The sequence below is a fragment of the Tamandua tetradactyla genome, chromosome 5 (assembly GCF_023851605.1).
Source record: "Tamandua tetradactyla isolate mTamTet1 chromosome 5, mTamTet1.pri, whole genome shotgun sequence".
NCBI classification, from domain to species: domain Eukaryota; kingdom Metazoa; phylum Chordata; class Mammalia; order Pilosa; family Myrmecophagidae; genus Tamandua; species Tamandua tetradactyla.
Window position 1 is genome coordinate 115,383,435 of NC_135331.1, and position 19,612 is coordinate 115,403,046.

At 34.9% G+C, this 19,612-nt stretch overlaps 1 protein-coding gene across 27 annotated transcripts in view; it reads right to left on the reverse strand.

Annotated features, from left to right (window-relative positions):
- The window catches only part of DST (dystonin), a 512,816-nt gene that overhangs the window by 61,148 nt on the left and 432,056 nt on the right, over nucleotides 1-19,612 (reverse strand). For all 27 annotated transcript variants that reach the window (XM_077162141.1, XM_077162131.1, XM_077162146.1 and 24 more), the window contains 10 exons: nucleotides 19,074-19,235; nucleotides 17,426-17,596; nucleotides 15,011-15,177; nucleotides 12,610-12,769; nucleotides 12,081-12,407; nucleotides 11,469-11,553; nucleotides 9,874-10,115; nucleotides 8,739-8,945; nucleotides 395-514; nucleotides 72-179 (listed from right to left, as the gene is read on the reverse strand). In XM_077162141.1, the coding sequence (XP_077018256.1) occupies nucleotides 72-179; nucleotides 395-514; nucleotides 8,739-8,945; nucleotides 9,874-10,115; nucleotides 11,469-11,553; nucleotides 12,081-12,407; nucleotides 12,610-12,769; nucleotides 15,011-15,177; nucleotides 17,426-17,596; nucleotides 19,074-19,235 (1,749 nt within the window). The remainder of the gene's footprint in view (nucleotides 1-71; nucleotides 180-394; nucleotides 515-8,738; nucleotides 8,946-9,873; nucleotides 10,116-11,468; nucleotides 11,554-12,080; nucleotides 12,408-12,609; nucleotides 12,770-15,010; nucleotides 15,178-17,425; nucleotides 17,597-19,073; nucleotides 19,236-19,612) is intronic.

The following is a 19,612-nucleotide window of genomic DNA, read 5'->3' on the forward strand; positions in this document are numbered from 1 at the left end:
CTAGGACCGAAAGCTCAATATATGCTGTTTATTCAAGAATCTCACTACCAGCCACACAGATAAAATTATACCTTCATAGACTGCTTTTCCTCTTCACTGCATGTGGTCATGATTTTATCCCCAGATTTAACAAGTTCATCAATAATATCCTTGTGTCTCAAAATCTCCATGGTGAATGTCTTTGATTTTCCAAAATAAGGAGAAAGAGGGAGAGAGAGAGAGAGAGAGAAAGAATATGAATGAATACGACTAAAAGAAAACAATTATGCAAAGCAGTTAAAAACAGCAAATTAAACTGGAGGGGTCTTGAAAAGTAAACAATGCAAGGATATTTTCTAGACATGGATGGTATCAATAAATAATTTAGATGGCAACTGGAGATGTATTTCTTCACCTTTTGAACCTGCAGCTGAGCCGAAGTCTGGTCTTGCTCAAGCCTAATGTCACCCAGAGACATCAATTTCTTCCTTGTTTCAGCAATCCAGGATAACTCAGCATTAGCTGCTTGGTCAAACTAAACAAAAGATAAATAATTAGGTCAGCAAGTTTCTGAAGTCGGTGCCAGAAAAATACCTATCAAAATTTCCTTTAAAAATCCTTAATACACAAGTAGAAAATCTGAGCTCTCTTCATGGCATCCTGAAATAGTTCATGACAAAAACTGAAGTGACAAAGAACTTTCTACAAAGTAATTAAAGACAGCCTTTAAAGTGTGTTGAATCCATAAAACCACATTAATGATTTTAGGACAGCTAGCACCATTGCCTTCTTTTCTGTATTAATAATTTTCTCCTCAGGAGTACCATCCAAATTTAACAGGTATGAAAGTTAACAGTTGGAGACCATGTTCCATCTTTCAATCATTTCATCTGTCACCTCAATCCATATGATATTTAGGAAGCACTCTGCAGCCAAAATATATGATTACAGGCAAAACTAATGAAACATTCCCATATATAGTATTACTGTACTATATGTGCATATATATAAATGTATACATATGTGTTTCTAGGTATAGCATATACTCTAAATCATTGTTTAATATTGACATCAAAATCAGAATCCCCAAAAGGATAAACCAGAAAACTGAACTTTTTAAAAATTAAATAAAGACTTTTGCTTTGTGAAAGACTCTGTTAAGAGGATGAAAATGACATACCAGAGAATGGGAGAAAATATTAGCAAATCATATATTTGATAAAGGTCTAGAATCTATCATATATGAAGAACTCTCAAAACACAATAGTTAAGTAGCAAATAATTTGATTTGAAAATGGACAAAAGACATCAAGAGACATCCCATGGGAGAGAATATACAGATGGCACGTACACACATGAAAAGAAGCATCATTAAGGAAATGTAAATTAAATGCAAGTTAAAATTACAATGAGATATCACTATACATCAATCGGTATGGCTAAAATAAAAAATAGTGACAAAACAACTGCTGGTGAGGATAGGAAGAAACTGTATTACTCATACATCTGGTAGGAATACAAAGTGGTACAGCCAATCTGGAAAACAGTTTGGCAGGTTCTAAAAAAAACTAAATATACAACTACCATATGACCTAGAAACTGCATTCCTGGGCATTTATCCCAGAGAAATGACAACTTATGTTCACATACACAAAAATGAATGTTTATAGCAACTTTATTCACAATAGACTCAAAACAGGAAACGACCCAGATGTTCTTTAACAGGTGAATGGTTTAAAAACATGTGATACACCCACACCATGGAATACTACTACACAATAAAAAGGAACAAACTATTGATACATGCAACAACTTGGATGGCTCTCCAGAGAATCATGCTGCATGACAAATTCCAATCCTAAAAGGTTACATACTGTCTGATGGAGGTAGAGGTGGGAGGGAAGTAGGTGTGGCTTTAGAAGGACAACATGATGGATCCATGTGGTGATGGAAATGTGCTGTATCTTGACTCATCACTGTCAATATCCTGCTGGTGGTACTGTACTACAAGTTACAAGTTACCTTTAGGAAAACTGTGAAAAGGGTACAATGAGATCTCTCTACATTATTTCTTACACTTACAACTGCATGTGAATCTAAAATAATCTTAAAACAAAAAGTTCAATTAAAACAAAACAAAACAAGAACACTGTGTGAGTTATTTTATATCTGTAAGTTCTTGTCTGCATTTTCTCTTTTAGGTATGGATCACCAAACTGACCTTCTGATAGGCTGTTCTAGTTTATATTCTTACAAGCTGAGTTTTGCTTCGCCCTCATCAACATGGGATACAATTTATTTTTTAAATAATACTTGTCAATTTTATAAGTGGACTTTCCTTAGTCATTTGGAACCTGTCAGCAGAAACCTGACACAAACCTTGACAGCACTAATTAAGAGTATTTCTATGGTTGTGATCTCACAAATCAAGAATAACAAATTAGAAAAATGAAAAAACACCTGATAATATTAATTAATTGAATTTTTTTTCTAAATAAAGGCCAACTCGCTTGCTGTCATCTTTCCAAAGAATGAACAAACGAATGAACAAATATCTAATAAATAAATATCTAACCTAGTTATTGGCAGATCAATTCTTTTTTTTAGTCCACATTTTAGATAGAAAAAAATTAGGATAAAATTAATCTAAATAATAAGCCCAAATCAGAAACATAAAAGGAGTAAAAACAATACTCTAACATTTACCTTAAAAAACTCTAGGAAAGGGCAGGGAAGATATGGCTTAACAAAGCTTTACATAATAATCCCTAGAAGTCTACTTGATCAAAACCTTAATATACATCATCTAACAAAAAATTAGTCTGGGCAGCAGGCACTGCCACTATACTGACTCAGACACATTTGTCACACTGGGCTCTCCTTTGAGGGTCATACTTGTAAAAGGATCCCTGACATGCTGAAGTTGTTCCAGATAGAAATTCAGAACTTCGGCTATAAAGAGGGGGTGAGCTCTGATACATGGGCAGAGCCTCAAAAATGACTTTGTGTAAATTTATAATATTTGAGTAGAATTATTTGTTTTTCCTATATTTACCACAAAATTATACATTATCCTATAGGAAGTCACGTGAAAAAAAAAACTTATCAAAGCACCTAATGATTTGCACATGATGATGATGATGTTGTTGGCTGATTCGTAACTTTCCCTAATATTGGGACAAATCAGAACAAGGTAGACTCCAGAAGGAATGTTGATGAATAGTTTGAAAAGGTCTATCTTAAGAAAGTTCAATAATTTTTTATGTTATTTAGTTTCAAATGACGCAACTACTGATTAGCAATTATTGATCAACAGAAAATAGAAAAAAAATTCCCTCAACTAATTCAGAATCTTTGGGTACAGAAGAAATGATCCTCATGAAATAAGGGGAAGAGTCTTCTATGCATGGATTATCAGCTTTAAGCCATAACAATGAAGCCACAGATAAAACTTGATTATATGGATTTATTTAAAAAGCATAACACTGAAAACAAACAGGCCAAGCCTTTCTATCGGTGTGCAAATGCTGCAAGGTGTCTGAATGAAATTTAACAACCATGATTTTTCTTCTTCTACTGGTTTCTGGAAAAATAAAGTTATGCCATCCCATTTGTTTGTGTTCAAGCTATTTTCAGTATTTAGCCCTAACAAGAAAAAGTTAGGGTGTTAGTGTTAATATTAACTAGGTCTCCCGTTCCTTAAAAAAAAAGTATCCAACAAAAAACAGCATGCTGATAGCATCTAAGTTGCCAAAATAGAATGCTGAAACTCAGTCTTTGTTTCTCTAACCAAGGCAAATATTTGCTTTGCTCAAAGAAATGAGACTTCAAGCAGAAATGTTCCTTCTGCCCTGAGACATTTTTATTAAATTAGCAAATATTTATTGTTATGCAACAAATGGAATAGCCACAGGGTCTACATTTAGTAATTTATAGAAAAGCAAGGCATTTTTGGTCTATGACTCATTCAAATGGCTGGTTAATACCTGCATTTCCAAAAGACTACAAAAATGGCTCATTTTGCATGTGCACAGCATGGACAGTAATATTACTAGACCCCATTGTAATGTATTTATTTACTGCTCATACAAACAGCAAAATTTGACTTCAAATAAATTGTAGTTAATCTCAACATCCAAATCTACATTATGGGAAATATCACTGGACTTCAGTTACTATAACACCTATTACAGATGAACTAGCATTTCACACTTTACTAAAAGTGAAAGGCATTTTAAGTGGCTATCTCTAAACAGTCCTGAAAAACATTTTCTAAAATAATAATGGCCAGCATTCTAATGAATGCATTGTTCTAAGTGCTTAATGTGTAGCATCTTCTTTAATCTTTACTACTAACTGTTTAATGTGGATATTACATTCAACTCCGTTTATAGCCAAGAAAACAGAGGCAAAGAGACCTTAACTAACCTACCGGAGACTACCCAGCTAGTAAATAAATGTTTACCAAGGTAGTCTGAACCCAGAGATTGCACTCTTACTTCCACTGTTTTATTGCTTGTGCTTGTAAATGGTTTGGGTATAAAAACATTCATGTGATTTCACCAAAAATGGCTCAGATACCATGATTCAATAAGTAGGTTATAATTTAATATTAAACATTACATCACTCTCTGATAGTTGATTTCATTCACATTTATCCAGAAAGGTTCTCTCAAGTGGGAATTCAGGTTTAAAAACGACAGAATGATAAGCAAACCTTAACCTCAAGGACATCCTTTTTAACTCCCTTCCCCTGGCCAAGATATCTTATCACTTTCTTTTGATTAGCATTTCCTTCCACTTTGCTTCTCATTATTCATAACACAGCCAATATTTCCCCACCCCCAACATCTGGACAGTCTAAACAAATCTCACTTCCGCAGAGAACATTTCCTTCCAGTTTTTAAAAGAAGTAAACAGGTGTTATTTTTCTCCAAGACTGATTTCTGAATGATCCAATGAGCTGTTTATTTTAATTACTCACCAAATCACCAATCCATTGACCTGCATTATTAGGGTTATTATTGGACTTGCTTAAATAAGACAAACAATCAGACCTGCGGAAGAGTGCCTGGGATTTGAAAACCCAGCGAGACACATATTAGCAACTTCTAACAACAGTATACTTATAAAAGCCTGAGGACAATAAGCTGCTCTGAGGATTAAACAAACAATTATATTCAGTCTGAAGTCTAGCTATAAGTCTGTACATCTTTTAAGGAAAAGTGTCTTTCCCCATTTCCACATGGCTCATTCAAATTTGCAATTAAAGAAAGAAAGCAACAAAGATACAGAAATAACAAGATAGATAAACCTACTTTGTATAGGTTTAAAATCCAAAAACTGTATAGTTTTTAACATGGATAATAGCATGTATTGTGAGAAGGGATTTTTTTTTTTTGAAGTTCACCATCACCATTTACGAAGCTGTCTTGCTACACTCAGTTATTTCCTAAAAGAAACGAGTGAGTCCAATTGTTTTAAAAAAAACTATCGTTTTGAAAATGACTTTGCCTGCATATCTGTAGAGTCATATTTGGGGCCTGTTCACTTAGCAGAGTGTGCCAAGTCCTCACTCATATGCCCATAACTGAGGTTGTCAATTTCCTAAATAATGACAGACATCATGCAAATTCACATAAAATCATTGCCCATATGATTTCAAAATTCAATGGCATATCTTTTCAAAACTGTTAATAGGGAACAGAATTAACTTGAAAATCTAACCATGTCAAATCAGAATTTTATCTTAAACTTTATGTCTACAAAGTATATGCTAATTAGAAGATATCTGTTTGCTCTTTTCCCTTCTAATCTGAATTGTTCCCATGTTTTACTGGACATCTTCTTTCATGCTGATGGCTGTTAAAGTCATTAATATACTCTGTGATCCCAGCCTGACAGTTCTCAAAGTCAAAATTTCAAAAATAGCTCAATTTCAAAAACAGCTATCAGGGTGGTTATTAACATTATAAAGGAGGTAGATCTGTATATAAACAATTCCAAATGGCAAAATATCAAATATCAAAAGAGAAATTTACCTAGAAAACAGAACACACAGTTATTTGAAATTTAATCTAATTTGGCCAAGTCATTCAGGGACAACACATTAAATCTACACATATTTAAATTCCTAAGTTAATGTTCAAGGCATCTTGACCCTGCCACTTGTGTGTACGGATATGTTGGGAGGAAGGGTCTGGAGAGACACAGCTACAGATAATCAAATGATATGTAATGAAAAGTATGTCTAAAAAGCTGGACTATGTTCAGATCATCTCCATGTTTCATTTGGAGAATAGACAAAGAATGGCAGAGATTTAATTATACAGCATTAAAAGAGGTAATACAAAATACGTGATTAATATCTAGATCTAAAGATATTTTTTGCATCATTCCTTTTAAATTTCATGGATGTATTATCATTGAGCAAAACAGAAAACAAACATTTTAGGATCAAACTGTACTCTGGTACTAAGTTCCAAATATCTATAAATGGGCAAGTTAATAAAATGATAACAATAACATATTAGCTTCTTTATAAACTTGAAAATTACGAGTTTAGAAACCATTATTTTGTCTACAAAAATAAATCTCTGTCAACCCAGAAAGACAGGTACCTTTCCCATCCTGAAACCTGCCTAGAGAATATTTCATGATTCGATTCTTCTTACTGCTGCAGTCTAGTGTACAGAGATAGTCCTTACAGTTGACAATATTTTCATTACCTACTTCCTTCTGCTGCAATAACAGCACAAACTCATATCTTGCTTAGTATTATTAACCACTGCACCTTCATTCAGATTATTGAGGAAGGTTAAAAAATATGGCTCACCCTCTCAGACTTTTTCCTGTTTATGCAATTTATGAGGAGGCACTGCAGTGAGGGGGAACAAGATCTGGATTAAACTTTAGTGGCAATTCCACCCCTTACTAGCTGCGGGACCACAGGCAACTCAGTTCACCACATATTACACATGGTCATCCAGCTCCAAAGACCTATGTGTCTATTTAGCTTTACTGGAGGTATTTCATTGAACTGCTCTACAAGTATTTCAAAGGAATGCACATACAGATACACATGGGAACAACTATAAGATATTAGTGGTAAGATTATTAGCTCTCCTACTGATTGGGAGTTAGATACTTTTACTAAACTAATTCTCTCCTCTCTCTCTCAAAAGGAAAGCTGAAAAGATAAATACTAAATTTCTCACATATTTTTCTTTCATGAGTTCCTCGGTGTATTTTTTTTTTTCCAAAACATCTCTAAATTTCTGTGAGGAATGATTTTATCAGGATAAAAGCAATAATCGCTATTTTTCTAAATGATAACCTGTTTTGGGTTCTAGAAGACTTACACTGACTTGGTTCCTATTTATTTATTTTTAACTTTAGAAAACTTCTGAAAAACCTGAACTAGAACTGAGCTATGATTAATGGCCTAGGCACAAATCAAAGCTAGCTTACTTATCAATGTGGGTTCAACCTGGGTGTGGCCTGGCCTTCATTACTAACTTCACTGAACTAACCTATCATAGACAACATCTCAAGAAAATTTCAGTCCCAAGAGTACAGAATATCTGTAGTACTATTTTGGGAATTCTTCAGTGCTATTTCTGAAATGTTCAAATAAATTTTAGGGAAAATTTCAGTATTTTTAAATATTTGAATAAACGTTGCAAATACACATATTTATTTTCCCATAATGAAACTTATAAATTCCTCCAAACTTTAAAAACAGAGTCATGCAAATACATTCCTCGGGAATGAACGCGCTCCCTCACAAAAATTTCTTAGGCAGGGCTTTTGCTATTGTTGTGTTTCATCAGCTTTTGTGATGGTAGAACACTGCATCAATATGAGGAGCAGAGCATTATGCTTTGGAACTAGATAAATTATACTTTTACAGCAACGTCAGAAAATTAGTTTTGGATGCTCCCACAGAATCTACTTGATTTGTGTTTGTTGCTTTTGGCTAGTATTAGCAAAAGCTTAGTCATATACCTTCCCAAGTTCTGCTCTAAAGGACACTATAATATCACGCTGACCCCCACACAGAAAGTTTGTACTGCGAGTCTGATGACATAATGTAAATATTCACAGAAATTTCAACAAGAATTAATCAAAACATAAACTGCAAGCTTTATTTCTAAGACCCCACTCACTGTTCACAATTTTCTGAGGGAACTGTGGCTAAGGGCTGGGTGCCTATAAAATTCTCCAGAATTGTAAACTGCATGAATCCCAGGCAGGTCAGACACGATCATTTTATCCCCTTCAGTCATCTTTGGCAAAAACTCCACATTACCTACAAAATTGCTTCCTTTATAGAAAGAATACAGCCTTTCTTTGTCAGTAGCTGTATGTAAATGAACAGTTAATACTGACTTACATAATTATTTAAAATATTTACTCCTGGACAGATGAGATTTAGAAAAAGCCAAGGCATAAAGTCAGCGTTGGCAATATTACTATATGTAGACAAAAGGCATTTTGTTTGGAAAACAGGGCTGATCTTCCCTGTGTGTGGTTTGGTAAGGATAAATTTGTGAAACAATGAGGCAGATGGCTGTTAATGCACAGACTAGCTTTGTCCTGGCACTCAGATGTTGAAGCAGCCCAAATTCTTTTCAAATCTACCCTTTCATTTTTGAAGCATAACAAATGAATGGAAAAACCATATAGCTTTGTTCAGGTAAAGGGGGGGAGCAACTGGTGAAAATTTACTGCCTTGACAACAAAGCACTTGTCTCTACCTGCTGAGATCTCAGAATGGCGGCATCGATTTCTTCCACCTTCTTAGTGATGGTGTCACTCACTAATCGGTAGCGGTCATTGTCCTCGGCCACCATTTTTTCAAGTCCTTCCCTTGCCCTCCATGGTACCAGTTCCAGCAAAGCACTGCTCACTTCATTAAGAGAGTCCAATAAGGCTTTGTTGTTCTTAGCTTCCTTTCTAAGTTCCTAAATGTGGAATTAAGAAAACATAGAAATATTTGGATAACATTTAGAGTTTGAATGGGTTTTTCTTCTCACTGTTCTTGAGGCTAAAGTCCTCTGCAGTTCAATAATGGAATGCAATGGACCCCTTAAGATTCAGTTAAATTATTGGAACCTTTATTATTCAAAGCTATTTTGCAAATAGGAAAGTGTTTCCTCAGAAGCTCCAAAGAACAGCTTAAATGTGTTTATTTATCAGCATAGCAAGGATTTATCTTTGAAATTTAATATAAAATATTTAAAATTTAGGAAACGAAACCAAGGAAGTTAATATGCTTTTTTTCCTTCCCTTTCTAGAAACCTCTAAGTAATCTGGTAACAATAGTGAAATAGAGGAGAAGTCCAAGCCCAAATTAAGTGACCCTCAAAATGAGGATGTATTGACTTTAAATCATTCCAGTTGGATCATTATAAGCTCACTGACCACACTGACTCCCTTTCACCCACATGTGATCATGCTTCAGGGATGATAAAAACAGAGGCTGACACCTCCAAAAACAATGATTAGTATGGTACTGTACTTTTTTGTGATATAATTAGAAAACTACCTTATGCTATACTTCTTATAAATATGGTTATTCCAACTGAATTATATGTGTCTCTGGAACAGTGATCATTTTCTTGTTTTTCTTTTGTCAGCATTCTGTCTCTTGTGTAATTAATAAACTACTTATAACCATAAAACTCTGGAAACAAATTATAATATGCTGTTTTCATCTCTGTTCCCCGAAAAGTTTAAACAATTGATTTGCTGCCAATCGCTGTTGGGTCCCTGCCCACCAAGGCACCCTTCAGCCTATCAGTAATGACAGAAACAAGTATCATTTCATTGCTATGTAAATAAGACTTCCTAAAAGATAAACTGATCCAACATGTATAAATCAGAACATACTTTTTGTCTTTCTTGTGCTCGGCTTACTGCTTCTCCCTTTAGAACCTGAGTGTCATAGGAAAGTAATTCCACCTCCACTTTGTCCAGCCATGCACGGAGCTCTTCATGCGTGGAATGCAGCCGTCTAGCAAGCTGCAGCGCCTGTTCCAGAGTCTTGGCTACATCAGTGCTCAACTTAGTAATGTCTTTGTACCTTGCTTTAATGGCTTCCAATTTATCTTGAATTATTAAAACTTCATCACCTAAAATGTCAAAGGCATGTTATTTCTCATGGAAGGAAAAAAAAATGGGGAGGGAGGGTCTCTCTTGAGACATTATTTTACACTGATGAAATTTTTTGGGGAAAAAAGGAGACATTTTCTAAAGATGATCTGATCCAAGCAAAGCCCTTTTCTAAGATTAAATCTTTCCCAAGATTCCTGGCATATCTAAACAGCTCTAAAAAATACAAATGACACAACTGGAAAGGGTCTAGTACCCTTTAATTACATGGAAAAACAGCACCCTTGATTCTCCCTGTATAGTGCTTTCAGTTTTCAAAGCACCAGGGTTAAAAAACTGCTTGTGTTCAAACACTGACTCTGTGGCTAAAAAGCTGAGTTACCTGGGCAACATACTTAAGCTCTTGGTTATTCATCATTACATGGAGATGAGAACAGAACTCACCTCATAAGGATATCAGAAAGATTCAATGCCTTAATATTTGTTAACTGTTTAGAGCAGTGCCTGGCATATATGTGTATACATGCATGATGTGCACTATGTATACATGTAAAAAATAATAAAGTTAACTGCACTATTCCAGTAAATCCTCATTTGCATTTACCTCTTTATTTATTTATTTATTTTTTGCATGGGGAGGCACTGGGAAATGAACCCAGGTCTCCAGCATAGCAGGAGAGAATTCTGCCACTGAGCCACCGTCACACTGCCCCATTTACTTCATTTTCAGACACACAGAGAAAATGTGCCCTGGGCTTCATCCTCCTAGCTCAAGGATCTGGATACTATATTGAATTTCTCTAACTGCTAATGAGTGGTGCTTACCCTCATCACATACACTTATGCTGAACTGGATACAGATACAGTGAAACTTTCCTATGACCAAAGAATCACTTAAGTTAGTTTCTTTCAACTGTTCTAGGATATACTCATGTGGATATTAGACCAAGTATCTGTTTTCTCAGTGAGTTCAAAAACAGAGAAATGAAGCATGTATATCTATGCAATACAAGCTATGTCAATAAAACAAAAGGTAAAAGCGAAAAACACAGGTACAATTTGTGTGCTCATCTAGAACTACCGCCTTCCACGACCAGAAAACTAACGTGGCTCCATTTTGGGTTTCTCTGGCCATCGCCTCCTGTGCCAAAGTGCTTTATGTTATGAGTAATAAATGCAACTCAAGTGAGATCATGAGAAAAAAATGAGGTCATATTCCAAACCCCACCTCAGTCTTCAAAGCATTCTCCAGAGTGAAGTCTTGGAATGGCCCTAAAATTATAAAGTTTTTTGTTTTCCCCCCATTCCTAAATTATTTTGAAAGCAATGAAAAATGCTGACTGCATTGTTACTGGATATGAATGATAGCTCACCTGTTGTTTGTTTAAGTAGTTCTAAACCATTTAGTAATGCCTGATCTACATCTTGTTTCCTGAGTAGGATGTCCTCTTCCAGAACCTAAAAACACAGGTATTTATTTTTATGTAGGAAATAAATTTTAAATCAGGAATAGCATTAGTCTATCTTAGAGAACTTTAACTATGGTTCATAGAGAAAGATTTGAATAAACACTTCACATTTTCAAATATTCATTATTGTGCCTACATTTACACCTTCTCTTTTCACTACCGTAGCCCACGACTCATGTCCTTCTACCATAATTCACAGCACTCTCCTTCTCAGATCATACTAGGGACCTATGAAATGGGCTATGCGGAGATCTTGGAGTGCTGGTTAATTATGGGATGTTGTATTCAGTAATTCAATAACAAAGTGAAAAGTGAAAAATCTAACTAAACTGAATAAACTCAATCTTTTAAAAAGTGACTTTATAAAAAATAATCTCTATATGCAGGGGAACTCTTTGGGGGTATATAGATTCACCTAAACCCTAATGAACATAAAACAACATAAAAATAAGGAAGACTGAGAAAATAATGATAACAGAAATGCAAATAAATAAACAAACAAATAAATAAAAATACCCGAAGTTCAGACTGCTCCTTCCATAGCCCCTCAATGCTGTAATCCTGGACTGAGAGCCTGCTCAGTTTCTCATGCACTTCGTTCAGCCAGTTCATCAGCTCAACTTCATCTTCCCCAAAAATCTTAGCATTACATAAGGCCTGCTGGAGGAGCTCAGACCTGCTGTGACTTTTCTCTTGAATCTCAATGTACCACACTTGAGAGGAGTCTAATTTATTCTGCACCATATCTTTATCCTCCCTGGAACTCAAAACCTTTAAGGACTGGCCAATGCTAACAGCCTGATGTAAATGTTTACTGTGATGGATGATGTCATCTTCTAATGCCTAAACAAAATTAAAAAAAGAAGAAAAACAAAAAGAACAGACAAATAAAAATGAAAACATAAATGGAACTAAAGGATGACATTTGAAATGGATTTAATTTGCAGTTATGCATAACACAACAATGTACACTCCTAAATTCATGTCACAAAATCAGAAAATAAATGGAAAATTGAATCTTACTAATGTGTAATTTATATCTTACTTTGTGCTGTGTGATTTGTTCCTCAAGTTTAGACGCTTGGGTTCCTATGGGTTCACAGTTTGCAAGCCTCTTTTCTATGGTTGTAAGCCACTCATTCAGTGGTTCTAAGGTTTCATGAAATTGCTGTGCTACCACCGAGATACCTTCCAACTGACGATTCCTATAAGTGTGCCAAGATAAAGGTCATTTAGGGATGAAGAATGTGTGAAATATTAACAGAAATCTTTAGTCATGCTCAAGCATTCTATTCTAAACATTTTTGTTGTAGAAACTCTCTGAGGTTAAAACTAAAATTTGTGACATTTAAAGGATGTTAAAATAGTTCTTCTACTAAATAAAATAAAAGTTGAACAGACCAATCTCAAGTGCCTAAACCTCATGAGAGTATTAAGTACCTTTATTGATAATACTTGTGATAATAATAGTTATAACAACAATATTCTAATACTTTATAACAATGAAAATGACAATAATAGGTTATACTTATTGAGCACTTAACACTGATATGCTGTGTTGGACCCTGTTTTAAGGGTTTTATATATTAACTAAGTTCAATCAGAACACCAGTTAATGAGATGGTTTTGATCAAATGGTCAAGACTAGATTCAAATCTGAAGGACATACATAGTTTTCCCACAGCGGAATTAATTCGTAGAGATTCTTACTTTATTAAAGTACAGTATCATGAAGATTTCCCAAATAAAACCATTAATCTTTTATGAATTAAAATACCATGAACAGAGGAGAAATATTTCTTGTACTTTTACTTGTAAGGCAGTTTGAAGTGCTTTTAAGAAAACACATTGATTTTTCAGTTGCAGTGGTATCCTTGAAAGTTAAAATTCACTCCCACTGTCTTCAGTCTTTATCTAGGGCATGTGATTTTGCCAGTCTGTATATAGAGGATCCTGTATCAAATACTGTAAATCAGTTCTGCTGTAGTCTAGTGTCCTTCTCTTAGTTTCTCATTATGCATAATCCTTAGGGAATTATATGATTTGAGAAATTACCTTTGTACATGGACAATGGGAATTACGGAAAATTGGCACATGCTATAGAACATAATCTCTATATCATATCACATAGTATGTATGCATATATATCTAAAAACTTACAGTTGTAATAAATTTGATTCTTAAAAAAGCAGGAATAAAATAACCATATTGTTTTTAACTTCAGTATTATAACTATCTATGACTCTTTTATCTAAATTCAAACATCCAATCATCTAAAATCAGTGGAAATAACTATTTTGAGATTAGACTTAATTTATTATAACTATCTATGACTCTTTTATCTAAATTCAAACATCCAATCATCTAAAATCAGTGGAAATAACTATTTTGAGATTAGACTTAATTCATTATGATTTAAAAATGTGAGTAGTAAATCTGCATATGAATTGTATTTATGACCAATACCCATTTAATATCATTGTTGGAGGAATATTTCAGGAAAATAAGACCTGTTATGGGAATAAAGCAGAGATGTAGACATTCAGTCATTTATTTTAAAAAATCATTAAGCATCTTCCATGGCAGCCAGGGTACAATAGCCCGAAGAGCTAATCTATGGACATATGTTAAAGAACATGAGACTTCTAGCCTTCTTCTCTGGTCCTAAAACTATAATTAGTTCTACTCCATAATTCAAGAAAAGACAAATCCTTCTCTTGACCATTCCAGTTTCAAAGAAGGTACTCTGTTCAGTGGTTCATCTACTTTCAACCCAACCAATCTATATGCTACCCTTCAATGTAGTTACTCCTTAACACTGGTCAATGAGGTGCTGGTGAAGAGAATGAGGAAAACGTTGGGTCAAGATTTTGTAATAAGAAAAATGATGACAGCAAAAGCCCAGTGGAGCCAGGCTCTTGGCTTCTTGGCCTTCAGAAATGTAGGGAAACCTTCCACCTCCTCATTTCCTAGCCAACTTCTACTGCTCCTTCAGAAATAACTTAGCTGTCATTTCCCTTCCTCTGGACTAGATTTTTCCTATTACATGCTCTTATAGCACTCCAGATTTTTGTTTTGAACGCTCCTCACACTTGTTACTTTTCAGTGGTACTGTGCCCTATCTGAGGGCAGGGATGATCTGTCCAAGTCACTCCTATAACTGAAGGCTCAAGCCTATATCTGATGCATGGTAGATAGGCAATAATTATGTAATAAGCAAATGAATGAGTTATCCCCAAGGGAAAGTCACAGAACTGGGTGTTTCTGGTGATAGAAGACATCACCAGTAGGGGAACGAAGAGAGAGAAGCACTATAGCCCTTGCTCCCTATGTTCACATACAGGGTAAACATAGGAAAATAATTTGATGAAAAGTGATAACAAGATACAAAATATCAGTATTAAGGCCATTGCTACTCTTTCAAAAGAAGTGGAAGTATCTGTTACCTTGTTTCTGCTTTATTAAGCAATGCCTCCCATCTACTATCCAAGAGACTCAGCTGTTTCAAAATTTTCACTTTATCTGCAGGTTCTGCTGTTGCAGCAATTTTTTCTCCCTCTCGTTTGATTACCTCCACAGTAGATCTGCGGTCATCCAACAATCTTTGGAGAAGCTTGAGATAAAATATTAAATGTTTAAAAAGGAAAGGGAATAATTATATCAACATAAAGGAAACTGTATTCTTAGTACTTTTGATGTGTGACCAAATACATATTTTGCCTGGATGCACACATGAGATGATCTGACCAGTGAGACTTTAAAAAGAACTCATTTTATTTAATGAATTCAGATTCATTACTATTGTGTCAGAGACTATAGTAGGGGGTTTCATAGTGGGCAAAACTTATACCAATAAGACCACTAAGCTCTTTGTTATTAACTTTTTAATATAAAACAATAGCGTAGAAGGTGATATTTAGGATAATCTCCTTCATAGTAGTGAATTGGGAATGCCATAAGCATTCAATGATTATCTGCCTTGTCGAGATAAAGATTATCATAAATCATTATAGTTTACAAAACTCTTTCCCATGTTAAACAATCCATCACAGACGAGAAAGCTGAGACTCAGGGAAGTTATATAACTTGCCCAAATTCACAATAAAGTTAGGTAAGTTAAACCAGACCTTCTATCTCGGTTACTTTTACTAGGTAGAACCAGCTCCTAAAATCCTTTATGAAGACGAAAAATAAATATTAGCCTGTAAGTATTATTTCCAAAAGGAATAAACAGTAGAATATATCAGAAATCTTGAAAGACTAATACTGCAGGGCTTAGCAGCAGAAACAAAATTCAATTTAATTCTAATTAAGCATTTCAAGAAGCCTGGAAGGGAATGTTTGATACAACTAGCCAGAACTCACGATCACTTTGCTCTAATCTAATCAAAACAAATATTTCATGGGCAAATGCTGTGCACAGGCACTGAGTTAATGGCAATGAGCAAGGGATATGGGTACAAAACACCAAATGCTTTCTTATTAAGTACTTTCTTAATCTTATCCTAACTGGTAGTGAAGGATTAAAGATTGGACAGTTAGCCAGAAGTAACAAGCTGGAAGAGTATTCTCTCACTTTCATTTTGAGATCCTTGAGAACTCCAAAGAAGGAGGTAAGAAGAACATGGTTAAAAACAAGGGTAAGAAGCATAGACACTCTTGACAAATGGTTAGGTCATTACATAAACCATGTGCAACAGGAGGTTTAAGCAGCAGAGAGAAGTAATTAAGTGGATTACTTTTTATAAACTTGAATAGCAAAGTTTCTAGTGATTAAGAAAGTAAAATGAAAAAATAGGTTTTGTTGGTTAAACATATTTCATCAACTCTGGAAGAATAACAAAGATTTAAATTAAATACTGAATGGGAACAGTTATACTACTAAAAAAAAAAATCATGTGGATGCAATGTATTTCCAGTTATGCTTCTTTAATCCTTAAGCTATACATTTATTTCTAGTTTCCAAAAATGCTGAAGATTCCAACAAATAATTTTCAGAGATACAGTACAGATTTTAGAAATTAAATTAAGATTCTCATTCCACTCTTTTCTTTTTGAAGTTCTCACACAGGGGCAAGACTTTTAACAATGTATGTTTCAGACTCTCCTCATATGTCATTTCAAGTCATGACTGACAAACTAGTTGTAAACACATCATTACATGCTTCGTAATTGACCACCACCATCAGAAAACCAATAATAAATTGCACACAGGGTCACAGGGAAGCAGTTATCATCCCTCTAAAGAGTGTATCTACCCAACTTGATCCGTTTCAGTAGAATCAAAAGAAACACAGCACAATCATTAAACAGATATGAATCAAACATTTGCCTCTTTAGTATAGGTTGAGCCATAAGAAACTGCTGATATTTAACCCATGAAAAAGATCTTTCATATGGATCAAACTAATATAAGGTAACAATGATAACTCTGTTCAAATATCACCTTTTCTTAACTACCCTATTTGAAATTGCACACTCCCTCTCTACTCAAGCACTTCCTGCCCCCTATTCCTTGCTTTATTGATCACTTGCTAACTTACCACAATTTACTTATCTCCTTTGTTTATTGTCTCTCTCTCTCTCCCTGTCCCTCCCTTTCCTCTAGACTTCGAACTCCATGAGGAACTTTTATCTTTTTATTCAGTAAGGTATACCCAGCACCCAGAACATGCCTGAGCCATGGTAGATGTTCAGCAAATATTTGTTATATTTGTTGAAAGAGTAGCAGAATAAGGTCTAAAGCACCGATGATCAGTTAAACTAGGATATCCTATTAATACAAATAGAGTCACTAAGTAGATTTTTACTTTCATTATCGAGATTTAAAATGGAACAGAATTCAAGCATCACTAACTAACCTTTTGCTCTTGTATCTGGGCCTTCACCACTTTGAACTCAGCAGATGGGGGCTTCTGATTGGCCACAAGCTCCTCAGTGTCCACCATCCAGCTGAGCAGGGACTCCAGGGCATCCTGGAACCTCCCACAGTGCAGCAGGGCCTCCTGCAGTTGGGCTGCTCGCTGAGCCACCTGCAAATTCCAGTTGTTCCAATTGATTTGCTTGTTTCATGAAATAATGAAATCTGCTCATCAGCCACCACTTTTTACGGTGTGGTCACAAATTCTTTTTATTTAAAACTTACCCAAAGCATTGATTTGGGGAAGGGTAGGGGTGGAAAGGAGGAATGTCATCCATGAAAATAAGATTACCATCCCAAACAGTCAATTTAGAAGACTTAATCTTTGAGATATTGGAAATGCGTGATATGTTTATGATTGTCAGTGGATGATTCAAATATTTTTTTAGCTACTGAAAAAACAATCAATTTTTATCTTTCTTCCTCGTATGCCTTTATATTTCCTACTCATGAAAATCACAGATAATGATAAAGAGACTAAGATTTTTAGAAAAAACTTTACAGCAAAGAGAATCAGAATCATTTTTTGCTAAGCAAAATTAACTAAAAATATCCAGTAGCATTCTGCTAGCTCCAAGCTCTAGAGACCTTTTCAACAAACCAGGGCCTTCGTCTTCTAATAAATGGGTTTGCATCCCATACAGAGATATTCTACTACTCTTCTCGTAGATTTTTTTTCCTTTTGTATTGAAAAGTAGTTGGCAAGATATCTGAGGCACTATGAAATACATTTAACCTGACAGTGCATTCTAATAGTGTATAAGGTATGCAACAATATGAATCAGACTTTAAAGAATGTTAACTGTAGTTTTAAGACCTAGCAACTGCTTAAGACATTAATTCAGAAAGAAAACAAAAGCAATAACCACCACTACCACCAGATAAGAACTGCCATCCTAGAACAATTTTTAAATAAAACACCTGTCATGCAAAGAGCTGCCACTGTGTCTCGGGTTATCTCCGTAAGATAACAGACCATCATTTCCAGTGTTTACTCCCATGGAAATTCAGGGAAAGGTGGTATCTACATTTTATAAGTAAAAAATATTTGGAGTTGATGGACTACAATGAGGTGTCCAGGGCTGACAGACAGACATAGTTTCTTTGGCTTGCACAGTGTTGACCTATCATACACAGTGAAAGTGGATGCCAACATTTGAAAATGGGAAGTTTTCACATAAAAAGTGAGAGTTCCAGGTTCTTTTGAAAATAACAGACCATGTGATGAAAGTAAGCCCACATCCCTACATGGCAATGATTTGCTGGAACCAATCAGGTGCATGTGCTCTCTTACCTCAGGGCCATGGGTCAGAAAACACCTGCCATCGCCCCTTTGTGGTTGTGTTTGCAGCCAGGCTTCCATCAAAGTCAAGAAATGACAGAGAGAGGCTCTGTTCACCTAGCTTGCTTCTTTCATTTAAGTTTCCTACCTAGCTCCTACAGGCATCTGAGTTTGGGACATCCAATTTACAGCAATATAAAAAAATATAAAAAACTAGATATGTTTAGAGAAGTCTGGCTACTATAAATATAACAAATGTTTAAAATAAATTCTAGTGAATAATAATCCACAAAAACAAGAAAATTACCTTCTTATTGAGAGTCTTCCACCGTGCATTGACATCGTCCAGGTCTTGCTCCAAACCTTGAGTGCTGGTGCTTTTAGCAGCACTCTGAATGAGGCCTTGACCTAACCAGTTCACATCTTGCTGTTTAACCTGCAAAGGTTCAATCTCTTCTTTCTGGAAAACCTGCAGTTAGAATGGCAATAATTGTAATAATTATATTATCTAAAAAACACCAAATATATATATATATATAATAAGCATTTGTTCAGTGATCAAGTATTAGAAACTATCAATTGTTATAGAAGTAAAGGTTGTTTTGGTTACCCAGTAATAGCTACTTAATGAATAACATATAATATTATATATAATACATATTTATGAATAATATAAACTCATCATACTATCAAAACCATTCAGAAATATTAAAGAAAAATATCCTGTGTGCTTAATCAGTTATCTATAAACCAAGAAGACAGTATATGTGCCCTTTCTTTATTGCTTCATTATCATACTGTTAGAAATTTCCTAACATCCCAATTTAACGCAAAGATTTATGGAAA